This window comes from Thalassophryne amazonica, chromosome 18 (assembly GCF_902500255.1).
Source record: "Thalassophryne amazonica chromosome 18, fThaAma1.1, whole genome shotgun sequence".
In the NCBI taxonomy this organism is placed as follows: Eukaryota; Metazoa; Chordata; class Actinopteri; order Batrachoidiformes; family Batrachoididae; genus Thalassophryne; species Thalassophryne amazonica.
Window position 1 is genome coordinate 46407638 of NC_047120.1, and position 12752 is coordinate 46420389.

The following is a 12752-nucleotide window of genomic DNA, read 5'->3' on the forward strand; positions in this document are numbered from 1 at the left end:
GGCCACAGGTGGGAATCGAGCCCATGACCTTCTTGCTGTGAGGCAACAGCACAAACCACTAAGTCACTGTGCTTCCACCAACAGACCTTTTCAAGTTAAATAAAATGCAACATCTTTGTATTATATACAGTTGGAGTTTAAAATCTTTTGGAGTTGGTTTTTATTTTTTTTACAGTTATATTTTAATGTGTTTCAATATTTATAATCAGCACTTTGAAATTGTCTGAATAGAAAATGATACAAAAATTGAGTTACAGTCTACTGCATGATTCCATATAGATAAATACCAGCAGATGTACATGAACGATGAATTGCTCAACATGATGTTCTAAAGAAATAGAACAAACAAAGGTGCTTTGCCCTCTTCAGGTCGGTGGAGTGTCCTTGCCTCAGGTGGAGGAGTTTAAGTATCTCGGGGTCTTATTCACGAGTGAGGGACGGATGGAGCATGAGATCGATAGACGGATCGGTGCAGCGTCTGCAGTGATGCGGTCGCTGTATCGGACCGTCGTGGTGAAGAGAGAGCTGATCAATTTACGTTCCGATCCTCACCTATGGTCATGAGATTTGGCTCATGACCGAAAGAACGAGATCGCGGGTACAAGCGGCCGAGATGAGTTTCCTCTGCAGGGTGGCAGGGCGCTCCCTTAGAGATAGGGTGAGGAGCTCGGTCACTCGGGAAGAGCTCGGAGTCGAGCCGCTGCTCCTCCACATCGAAAGGAGTCAGTTGAGGTGGCTCGGGCATCTTTTCCGGATGCCCCCTGGACGCCTCGCTGGAGAGGTGTTACGGGCACGTCCCATTGGGAGGAGGCCCCGGGGAAGACCCAGGACACGCTGGAAGGATTACATCTCTCGGCTGGCTTGGGAACGCCTTGGGGTTCCCCCGGAGGAGCTGGGGGAGGTGTGTGTGGATCAGGAGGTCTGAGCGGCTTTGCTTGAGCTGCTGCCCCCGCGACCCGACTCCGGATAAAGCGGAAGAAAATGGATGGATGGATGGATGGATAGAACAAATATATATATATATATATATTAAAAAAATGAAAGAGTTTTAAAAGTAAACTGCAATCATACAAGATATTTATTTATTTATTTGTGGATCTTAATTTTAATTTTAATTTAAAAATTATTTGACATTTTGAAACTTTTTGTTATTTTTCCATTTGTGACTTTTTAACTCAAACCTGAGATTTCTGCACAGGATTGTACATAACAAATTTTTTTAAATAAACAAAAACAAACAAAAAAAATGTTGAATACACACACACAAACCAATAATATGTGCAAATAATTCTGATGAAAGTGGATCTTAAGTAGGAATGTATGGAGGATAGAAACAGACGGGTAGATTATGTCTATTGTTTTCAAATATAAAACCAGGAAGGAAATTACGTTTGAGTGTCCTTACAGGAAGGAGCAGGTGTCAACCTTGAATAGAAAATGTGGCTGGGAAGTAGACGGAAGACTGGGGTGTTTATGATGTTAATACATCCTCTCTCTCTCTCTCACACACACACACACACACACACACACACACACACACACACACACACACACACACACACACACACACACACACACAGAAGAATACACACTTCTCTCTGCTCTCAGACACTCTTCACCATCACAGCTCTTTTTGCTGCTTTCATTCCACCTCTCTCTCTTCTCTCTCTCTCTCTTCTCTCTCTCTCCATCTCTTATAAAGGGCAGCGTGATCAGCGGAGCATGAAGCTTTTAATTGAAGGTCTCACACACGCACGCACACGTGTCATTCTTTACCACACTGGATTATATCTGAGATGTGTCGCTCGCAGAGGAAAATGACTGTTATTTCACTTTAAGTGGATGAGACGGGGATAAAGAAACTCGAGAGGAGGTCTTTTGGCACTTTTCCCCCCTGTTCAACTTCTCTGATGGAGGATAACGGGTCAGGACAAGTGTAGGTCAGTTGCAGAGGAAACACGACTCACGTGGAGATGCTGCTTGGTAAGACCGCTCACTCTGATGTGATTTATTTAAAGCGACAGAGCAATAATGACATTTTTTTTTTTTTTAAACTGCTTTTACTTGTCTGGATCAGCTGTATGAATGCATCTGAATTCTTCTGTTAGTGTTTCACAACCAACACTGTCTTTATGTCATTGCTCAAGGGCAGGCTCAGCCTCCTGCCAACCATCTGCCCTACTTCAGCTCCTCTGCATCCAAAATGAGTCTCAGGCCTGTTTGTTTTTGTAATTGACCCCGTTTGATGATGTGGAGTTTGGACCGTACAGCACTGACGGTCCCAGATGTGTCGAGTCATTTGAAAGCCACACAAAAACAGAGCTGATATCGCCATGCAGATTGGTGGCAATTATTTCTCTGCCTCCCCGGGGAAATATGCCCAGATTAGCTCATATAATTGTAGCCTGTTAAAGATAAATCCAATGTGGGGATTTTTTTTTTCTTTTCAGTTAATTGAGCAAAATGCTGATTGCATTTTTAGTGCTTAAATTTCAAATTGCATCACTTTTGCATGAGAACAAAAGTAATAGTCTGAGAAAATGTGTAAGTTCTCAGTGTGACCTCTAAGTAGAATTGTGACACCATAAGAAGCATGCTTTGTTATGGTGTTGGTGCTTTTTTATTTTTATGAAAGTGAAAGTGAAAAGTACTCTGCTTTAGATGAGAGGGTGAACACAGGCTTGATGGGGCTGCAGCCATTCTGAAGAATTTTACAGTCGTAGCACCAATTTCTCATGTTCTCTAATTTGGTGCTGTGGCGTCCCCAGTTTCATACACTGGGATTATCTGAAAATGTTCACACCGCTAACTTAAATCAAGAGACTTTTTATAAGTATTATTCCATTTTCCTTCAGTATGTAGATCATTTTCTTGTGACAGACTCTTTAAAAAAAAGATAGCGCCATCTAATGGTGATCAGTTTTTCCAGATTGCATTATTTATTTTTAATGTGTAGGTTTTGTCTTGTTCTGCTGGTAAGTTTCACAATTTTTTTTTTTTTTTTTTTTTGGGGGGGGGGGGGGGGGGGGGGCAAATTTGCATTTGTGTACTGTCAGAACAGTATTTATGATTTTTGAACAATAATTGCTCCATTTATGTGTCTGGTGTGTAGCGTATGTTGTATGCACTTGAAACTGACTATAAAACAAGAGCAGTCATAGATTTCTGATGTCCGCCTATCCGGATGCAGATCACCTTCCAATATATCTATCTATGTTGCAAATTTGATGAGAATCCATAAAGTAGTTTTGAAGAAATCCTTCAAAGCCTATATAAAGTGAAGTCTTGATCCAGATCACCTCGAAAATTTAATGGAGTCTTCCATGGCCTAATATGTATCCGTAATGAAAATTTTGTGAGAATCAGTGAAGTAAATTTGGCGTAATCGTTCAAAGCCTATTTATTAAAGTGAATCTTGCTCCAGAATCCTAATCCGGACCTCCAAATTTTAATGGAGTCTTCCATGGCCTAATATGTATCTGTGGTGAAAATTTGGTGAGAATCCATGAAGTAGTTTTGAAGTAATCCTTCAAAGCCTATATAAAGGGAAATCTTGATTTTGTCAAAATCTTTTCAGTAGTTTTGATGTAATCCTGCTAACAGTAATCCTTCAAAGCCTATATAAAGTGAAACTTGATCCAGAATCTGGATCCGGATCACCTCCAAAATCTAAGGGGTTCTTCCAAGGCCTAATATATATATGGTGAAAATTTTGTCAAAATCCGTGCAATAGTTTTGACGTAATCCTGCTAACAGACAGACAAATAAATAAATGTCCATTTTTTTTATTACATCCTTGGCGGACGTAATAAATATGTGCATATTTAGGAAAAATTCTCTCACCTTACCTCTAAATAATCAAGGCCACAGCTTGCCCCACCAAGAAAAACACTCGAAGGCCGCCCGTGTTGATAAAGGGGGGGGATAAATACCAAAAAAGTGATTTAATCATTTAGGCCCCATTTAAAAAAAAACAAAACATCAGTTTATCATCCTTAACATCAGAAAAAAGTAGTGAGGGTGGGTGAATTTTTTATTTATTTATTCATTCTTAGAAACAGGTACATACAACATCATTTCAAACCTGAAAAATGACACATACAGCACCTGCATACCAAGTGAGTAACTGAAAATAGATTTTTTTTTAAATAAATCTTGTTTCCATGTTGTATACAGTCAGTGTACTGCACGCTAGTAGCGTGATAAACATGCATACTGTGAGTGCATGCAAGTGGCACGGAGCAACTGACTGTGGTTGTCAATGACCATGTTTGGTCAAAGCACACTTGCTGCCTAGTGAACATGCCAGTCCTTGCACCAGCTGTACCGCTGTCAATGAAATTTGTAAAAATAAATAAATAAAATAATTTTGATGTGGGCCGATTTCAGCATGCAGGTGGGGATGATAAACTGTTTTTTGTTTGTTTGTTTTTATTTTATGGGGCCTTAGTTCCTGATACTGTCATGAAATGTGTTACGTTTTCATGATGGTACCACAAAATGTGTGGTGAGGCAGGGGTGAGGGGACGTGGGGCTTAGGGTTAGGGTTAAAATTTGTGAATTAAATCTGACGCATTTCGTGACAGTCACAAAATCACAATCACAAAAAAAAATGATGGGCTGAAAAATATTGACTTTTACGCAATGTTAACTGTCACTAGTGCTCTTGTTGTATGTGTGTGTGTCTGTTAATTGTCATCACACGACGGCTGAGGTTTAAATAGCGTGGTGTGCATTTTAAGATATGGCCCATTATCTTGTGCACACAGTGTGCCTGGATGAAACACTAGAAGTGGCAGCTCCGGTTGCTTTCTTCTTTAAATGGTAGATTAGGAGATCAAAGGGAAACCATTGGAGAGGAGATAACTGTAGTTTTGCCTGGTGGCCGTATTGTAGCTGTCCCCACCCCCATCGTGCACTCTGACAGTCGGAATATACATCTCATTCTGTGAAACGTGCAAGAAATACCACAGTTATTGAAAAGGACAGAATACACACTGTTTTTAGTCATGAGTTCTTGATCTTTTATCTCAGCTGTAGTATAACATGAGCACAAAACAAGGTGAAAATCATGACCGGTGTATTGCCTCAGTAACTGTGGAGTAATAGTGGAGCTAATGTCACCAAGCTGCCGATACCTGCTAACAGTGCTAATGGTCCCAACGTACAAATTATATAACACAAAAAAATTTTCTTAACAGAGATAATGGAGCAGAACCTTCTTAGTTGGTCTGTTAGGACAATTAACTGCTCAACAAGCCATATTATCTGGGATATTTGAAATAAAATTCTCAGGGGAGGTGATGGTCTAGTGGTTAAAGCCACTAAGATCGTAAGTGACCCCACTCATCCATTACATAGTCTCTTCAGCCTGCTGCCGTCGGGGAGGAGACTGCGCAGTCTCCAGGCCAAGACCAGCCGGCTGAGAGACAGCTTTTTCCACCAGGCTGTCAGGTCACTCAACTCCCTCCCTGCTTTGCCCCCTTTCCCCCTGTTGCCCTCCACTCACACATAAACACAAACTGGACTGTTTCACTTTCCACTCCCGTCTATTCCCTAACCTCCCTAACCTAAGCTGCTGTGAAGATATTGCACTTTATACATACAATACTCTCTGCACAATGATCAATAACTGTATATATTCTTGCTCTGGTCATGGAATTTGCACATATCCATTACTGTTGAATGTTGTCCTGCCACTTTGCACTACAAGTATTTGTTTGTTTACAATTCTACACTTGATACTTATACTTTATTATATTTCTACACTTGATACTTATACTTATACTTTGTTATTATATTTCTTTAATACCTTCTTTTGTGAGGTCAGGGAGTCCAGAGATCAGGTATTTCAGTTCTCAATATGTCTGTGATGTATTGTAGAAATGACAATAAAGCTAAGACTAAGACTAAGACTAAAGCGTTGGGCTTAAGACCAGAGGATCTTCTGTTCAAATTCCAGCCTGACCCGAAAATCATTAATGATTTTTATAGGACAGCCTCTGCTCGTGAGGCAATGGATTTGGCTCAGTGGCACATACTACCTGTCATTCAATGCAATTATGTTAGTTTTTGTTCATTTGTTTGATTTTTTTTTTTTTTTATCACCCCAGTACAGTTATCTTGAAGGGGGAAACTAGCTATAGAGTCCAAATCTGTTTTTTGGACCAGGCTGTAAATATTTTTGTTTTCCTCTGTAAATTTGGGCATTTTCACATGGACATCTATGGGAAGAAGCTCCTTTTTTGGAGCCAGCATCAAGTGACCGTTTATGAAACTGATTTAAACCTACTAATTGCTCTCTACTTTAAGTGGTTACTGAGATCTGAATAGATGGTGATTTTGGTTGTGTTTGGGTGTTATTATGATTTCCTTTCTAGGAGTATTCCACTCAAGTCTGTGGAAATATATATCTTTGACACCAAAATTAAGACTATACAGTTAACTAACTAACAGAACCATGAACAGATTGACACATGGAATTTTGTGAAATGCAGAATAAAATATCTTTGCAAGGAACATATAAGGTCGAGTGTGGTATAATAACACTGAGAGAGGCTTGTGTTTCCAAAGGTCTTTGGTGAACAGTACAAAGTGGCGTGGAAATTGATTTTTGATATTTGTGTATTCAAAACAACTGAAAATTAAATGGAATGCCACTCTGCAATATACAACATACATACAATAGTTTTTCACATGACTCCTCTGGTGGTACAATATTTATTTTATATCTTGCTTTAATACAAGAATTGTACAGTATTTTATTTTGTTTTAGATCATTTTAATACAAGAAAAAAAAATCTAAAGTAGGCTCAATTTTCCCATGTGCCTTCTGGTAAATTGTAGCTGAGATTTTACATCTTTTTTTTCTTAAGAAAATCTTTTTCTGTTCCATTCCATTATGAAGCTCCATTACTGGTGATGCAACAGACAAAAGCTGTAATAGGCACAGTCTCCCCAGTCACAGCCACAGAAGCCTATAAATCCTTCAGATTTGTGTGAGTGCCTTGGTGACTTCCCTCACAAGTTTGTGTCACTGTCCAAATACCTATGGACCTGACCATACAGCACAATACAAAAGTACATTCTATGAGGGACCAAAATAATTGTGTTCTCAAGGGCGCAATTTAGAACTAGAAATTGGGGGGGGGGGGGGGGGGCAAAGTGTGAGGCCTGCAGGGCCGAAGCCCATAGGCCGGGGGTCTGGGGGGCGCTCTAGGCCCCCAGAAGCCAACGGTTTCTAGATAAGCTCAGATGCATTCTGAGCATCCAGAACAGTAATTTTAATGTTTTGAGAAGTACATAAAGTGGACACCGTTTGACGTATGCAATTTGAAACTGTGGATATAAGTACTTTATTCTAAGAATAGCCAGCATTGATGATCCTGGTGTAAATAAGGTATCACCACATGTGTAGAACTCAAAAAGAATGATAGGTTGAGTTTCCATTAAGAAAAAAACAACTGCAATGTGGTTAAATGTATTCATAAATATGAAAGAACAGGCTCTTAATAATTATTAACTATCTCATACTGTATTTTTGTATTTTATATTTGTTTTTGCATAAGTTTGAAAAAACAACAGATCATAAGTTTAGGATAAATTACTTATCATGAATTTAATTTTCAAAGTGGCACTAATGACAACACTCATACTGAACATAATTTCACTTGCATAGACTGATTTTGGAGAACAAGCAATAATTGCAGATGGGCTTTCTGAGATCCCAGATAGCTTTTCTGATTTCCTTTTCTAACTTTCAGAATTTAGTAAATTAGCATATGGTCCATTGATACTTAAGTGTAGACACTAGTCCCTAGAGGCAACTATTTTTGGTTTCAAATCTGGGCAAATGCAGTCCCAGAAAATTCAGAATGTGACAAACAAACAGGTGTTGTAAAGTCAGTGCTGCTAAAAATACAAACTTGCAGAAACAAAGATACTATTCTGACATAGTTTTGCACATAAGACTGACATAGCATGTTTAAAGTAAACACATATATGTCAGAAGGTGGGGGGGACATACCATATTCTGTCCCCCCTGGTTGAAAAGGTGGGGGGGGGCATGTTCCTCCTATCCCCCACCAAATTGCACCCATGTGTGTTCTGTTGATATGGATAAGGAAGAAAATAGTTTTCTTAGATAAAAAAGGTTTTTTTTTTTCTTCTGTCAACAACTTGTTTTTCTGTTCAGCTTCATATTCTCTCTCCAGCTGTGTTAATTATCCATCATTCTTACTGCACAGTAATGAGTGTAGCACATTTTAATTATAATACTAATAGTGCAAATTATTGGGGTGAAGTCATGTACAGTAGTGTTCAGAATAATAGTAGTGCTATTTGACTAAAAAGATTAATCCAGGTTTTGAGTATATTTCTTATTGTTACATGGGAAACAAGGTACCAGTAGATTCAGTAGATTCTCACAAATCCAACAAGACCAAGCATTCATGATATGCACACTCTTAAGGCTATGAAATTGGGCTATTAGTAAAAAAAAAAAAAAGTAGAAAAGGGGGTGTTCACAATAATAGTAGTGTGGCATTCAGTCAGTGAGTTCGTCAATTTTGTGGAACAAACAGGTGTGAATCAGGTGTCCCCTATTTAAGGATGAAGCCAGCACCTGTTGAACATGCTTTTCTCTTTGAAAGCCTGAGGAAAATGGGACGTTCAAGACATTGTTCAGAAGAACAGCATAGTTTGATTAAAAAGTTGATTGGAGAGGGGAAAACTTATACGCAGGTGCAAAAAATTATAGGCTGTTCATCTACAGTGATATCCAGTACTTTAAAATGGAGGGAAAAAACCAGAGACGCGTGGAAGAAAACGGAAAACAACCATCAAAATGGATAGAATAACCAGAATGGCAAAGGCTCACCCATTGATCAGCTCCAGGATGATCAAAGACAGTCTGGAGTTACCTGTAAGTGCTGTGACAGTTAGAAGATGCCTGTGTGAAGCTAATTTATTTGCAAGAATCCCCCGCAAAGTCCCTCTGTTAAATAAAAGACGTGCAGAAGAGGTTCCAATTTGCCAAAGAACACATCAACTGGCCTAAAGAGAAATGGAGGAATATTTTGTGGACTGATGAGAGTAAAATTGTTATTTTTGGGTCCAAGGGCCACAGACAGTTTGTGAGACGACCCCCAAACTCTGAATTCAAGCCACAGTTCACAGTGAAGACAGTGAAGCATGGTGGTGCAAGCATCATGATATGGGCATGTTTCTCCTACTATGGTGTTGGGCCTATATATCGCATACCAGGTATCATGGATCAGTTTGGATATGTCAAAATACTTGAAGAGGTCATGTTGCCTTATGCTGAAGAGGACATGCCCTTGAAATGGGTGTTTCAACAAGACAATGACCCCAAGCACACTAGTAAATGAGCAAAATCTTGGTTCCAAACCAACAAAATTAATGCTTCGCAGATGTGAAGAAATCATGAAAGTGTGGTTATACAAGGTCTGTTAGAAAAGTATCCGACCTTATTATTTTTTTCAAAAACCATATGGATTTGAACCACGTGTGATTGCGTCAGCCAAACTTGAACCCTCGTGCGCATGCGTGAGTTTTTTCATGCCTGTCGGTTGCTTCATTCGCCTGTGAGCAGGCTTTGAGTGAGGTGTGGTCTACCCCTCTCGTCTATTTTTTATTGCGAATAAATGTCTGAATGATTTGGATCTTTGCTGCATCAATTTTTTTTTCCAGAAACTGTAAGAGACCTCCAGGTGGACACCGTTCTAAAAATTAATATGGCTTTCAGGGACGATTTTATGGGGATTAAACAGATTACGGGGTGTTACTGCCCCTTTAAGGATGGCCCACAACTGCTGAGAGTGCAGCGCGCGCCCAGCGCCGATGGACAGGCTGACACCCCGCACAAACAACCAGATCATTTCCAACATGAAAGCTTTGTTGATCTGGGACCTCGTCTGACTTTCACAAAAAGGCAGAAGATGTGGACATCAGCACTTTTTCCGGCACATTCCACCATTACAGGAGTTTTTTTTTTTTTTTTGTGGAAAAAGAAGCCGAGGGACGCGCCACGGAGCAGTTCATTACGCGGGACAAAACCACCTCGGTGTTGGTCTCACAGGACGGCTTAAGGTGGATTTTAGATGGATTCCGGTTGCTTTCCAGTCGTGTGAATATCCGATTGTGATTGTGCATGAGCTGAACATGCCAGAACATGTCCTGTGAGGCTTCATCACGGCGTTTCTTTTCGCCATGCAGCTCCGCCGCGACACGCGGAATTCCTCCGCCTTTGTTCCTCTTTCCATGACAAACACACCTGTAACAGTGAAATGCCGTTCATTTCTAAACTGGACGCTGTCTTGATCCGGTATGTCCTCTGACTAGCACAGGAATTGTGAAAAGACGTGGACATCAGCACTTTTTCCGGCACATTCCACCGTTACACAAGTTTTTTTTCATGGAAAAAGAAGCCAAGGGTCGCGCCATCGTGCCGCTCTTGACGCGGCACAAAACCACCTTGGTGTTGGTCTCTCAGGACGGCTTTCAGACGGATTCCGGTTGCTTTTCTGTCGTGTGAATATCCGAGAAATTGAGCTTGAGCTGGACAAACCCCAACATGTCCTGTGAGGCTTCATCACGGCGTTTCTTTGCGCCGAGTGGCTGCACTACGACGCGCCGAACTCCTCCGCACGTCTGTCTTAATGTGCGTCAAGTAGCGTCAACAGCAGATGCTACTATTATTGTGAACACCCCTTTTCTACTTTTTTTTTTTTTTACTAATAGCCCAATTTCATAGCCTTAAGAGTGTGCATATCATGAATGCTTGGTCTTGTTGGATTTGTGAGAATCTACTGAATCTACTGGTACCTTGTTTCCCATGTAACAATAAGAAATATACTCAAAACCTGGATTAATCTTTTTAGTCACATAGCACTGCTATTATTATGAACACTACTGTAATTAAGCTATTTCACTTTTACTCCGTGTAATGTGCAGGTAAGAGTTTTTTTTTTATACTATGATGGTGGTATTAGAGACGATCGTTAGTGTAGTGTTCATCATAGACTCAACATCAGTTTTATTACTTTGGTTTCATTTGCTTGTATGTAGTGAACGTTCACACATTTGGTTAAACCAAGAATAAGTAAGATACATAATTGCAAGACTTTGCTTTACACTGTTAATTGAAACTAGGATGTTAGAGTTGAAAATGCCCCTTTGTTTACTTTTCACTACCATCTTTTTTGAAATATTAAAGAATAACTCTTTTTCACATATTTCATTCCTGTTTTTTGTTCAGTATTTGCATTTGAAAAACACCACACTTATTTTACAGTCTCAGATAATTAGGATCTCATTTTACGCACAGTGTGAAACGATAATTGTGGGTAAATGCTGTTTAATTTGTGGTGGCTGATTGCAAATTTTCAGTCGATGCAGTAGAGGCGTGCATCCAAACGTGGTGCCTTTACCCCAACTGTGCTAACAGAGATTGGCAGCTCAATCAGTCAAATAAGTAGAATGGTGACAGTATGAGCATTTGCACAGAGCTCACTGTGCAGTCAGTCACCTGGGGCCTCATGTACAAAGTGTGCGTACATACAAAAATGTGGCGTACGTCCGTATCCACGCAAATGTTTAGATGTATCAAAAGTGAAATGACAGTGGAAATATTCGCTGCACCATGCAAAAATCCTGGCTGGCGTACCCACTATTCTACAGGTATTGTTCCATTGCCGACACATAGAGGTGATGCTGGGAACCGTTACTGGGTGATTCTTTAACTACGGGCACTATTGGCCTTGTAAATGTAATTTCCATCACACCATTGCCTTACAATATAAAGCGCCTTGGGGCAACTGTTTATTGTGATTTGGCGCTATATACATGTGCTCTGATGTCAGTTTATCGCCATAGAAACTACCTAAACAGTCTTTCATACAAACTGTTTAAAGGGACATTACAGTGTTGTGGTGGAAATTACGGCAATAGTGTGGGACAACTACATTTTGTTTAAAAAAATCACAACAGTTGTATGACATTGAATACCCCAATTATGTTTTGATTATTTTACTGATATTTTATTCAGAGATATTTTAAAACATTAGAAAAAATGTTTCTTTACCATTCATTTTTATCATTGAAGATCAAAAGTCTGGGTGTGGGACAAGCACAAAACGGCAATATTTGCATATAATGATGCTGAAAAAAGGTGAAAAAGTCATCATAGACTACTAGAACAAATTTCTTAACACACTTTCATTGTAAAGATAACTACAAAAGTGTGAAATTTCCCCTTTTTTCTGTTTTTCATACAATATGATCAAAGGACATAAGTGCCCGTAGTCTAAGAATCACCCTACTAGTGTGAAAACCTGAACTCGTCAGAGTGAGTGCACTAAAGAGACACTGATGAGCATTTAACACACCCACATGATTGCAATTTTATGGGTGGACATAAAAGCATGTGTAAAGTGATGAGGAAAATGGCACTAACAATGGCTGCGTTAGTATTGTTAGAGGACCTTGCACATGGTGCAATCTGACATGAGCATGTATTCGGGGAACGTGAGGATTTACTTGCAAATGACAATAACTGGCTCATAAGCCGATTTCGATTACCAAGGCCAGTTTTACTGGAGTTGTGCGCAGAACTGCGGCCAGCCCTAGAGCGCAATACGACGAGGAGCCAGGCGGTTGTCTGTGCCCACACACGTGCTGACCATGCTGGGCTTCCTGACAACAGGGGCAACAGCTGACTGATCGGTCAGGAG

The 12752-nt window shown here is 40.0% G+C and overlaps 1 protein-coding gene across 5 annotated transcripts in view; it reads left to right on the plus strand.

Annotated features, from left to right (window-relative positions):
• Positions 1-12752, plus strand: part of LOC117531028 (zinc finger protein 385C-like) — a 117639-nt gene that overhangs the window by 63197 nt on the left and 41690 nt on the right. The window contains exon 1 of one of the 5 annotated variants that reach the window (XM_034194033.1): positions 1617-1983. The exons of the other annotated variants lie outside the window; for them this stretch is intronic. Within the exon in view, the coding sequence (XP_034049924.1) occupies positions 1974-1983 (10 nt within the window). The 5' untranslated portion in view covers positions 1617-1973. Of the gene's footprint in view, positions 1-1616; positions 1984-12752 lie in introns of those variants that run through there. 5 annotated transcript variants of the gene reach the window in all.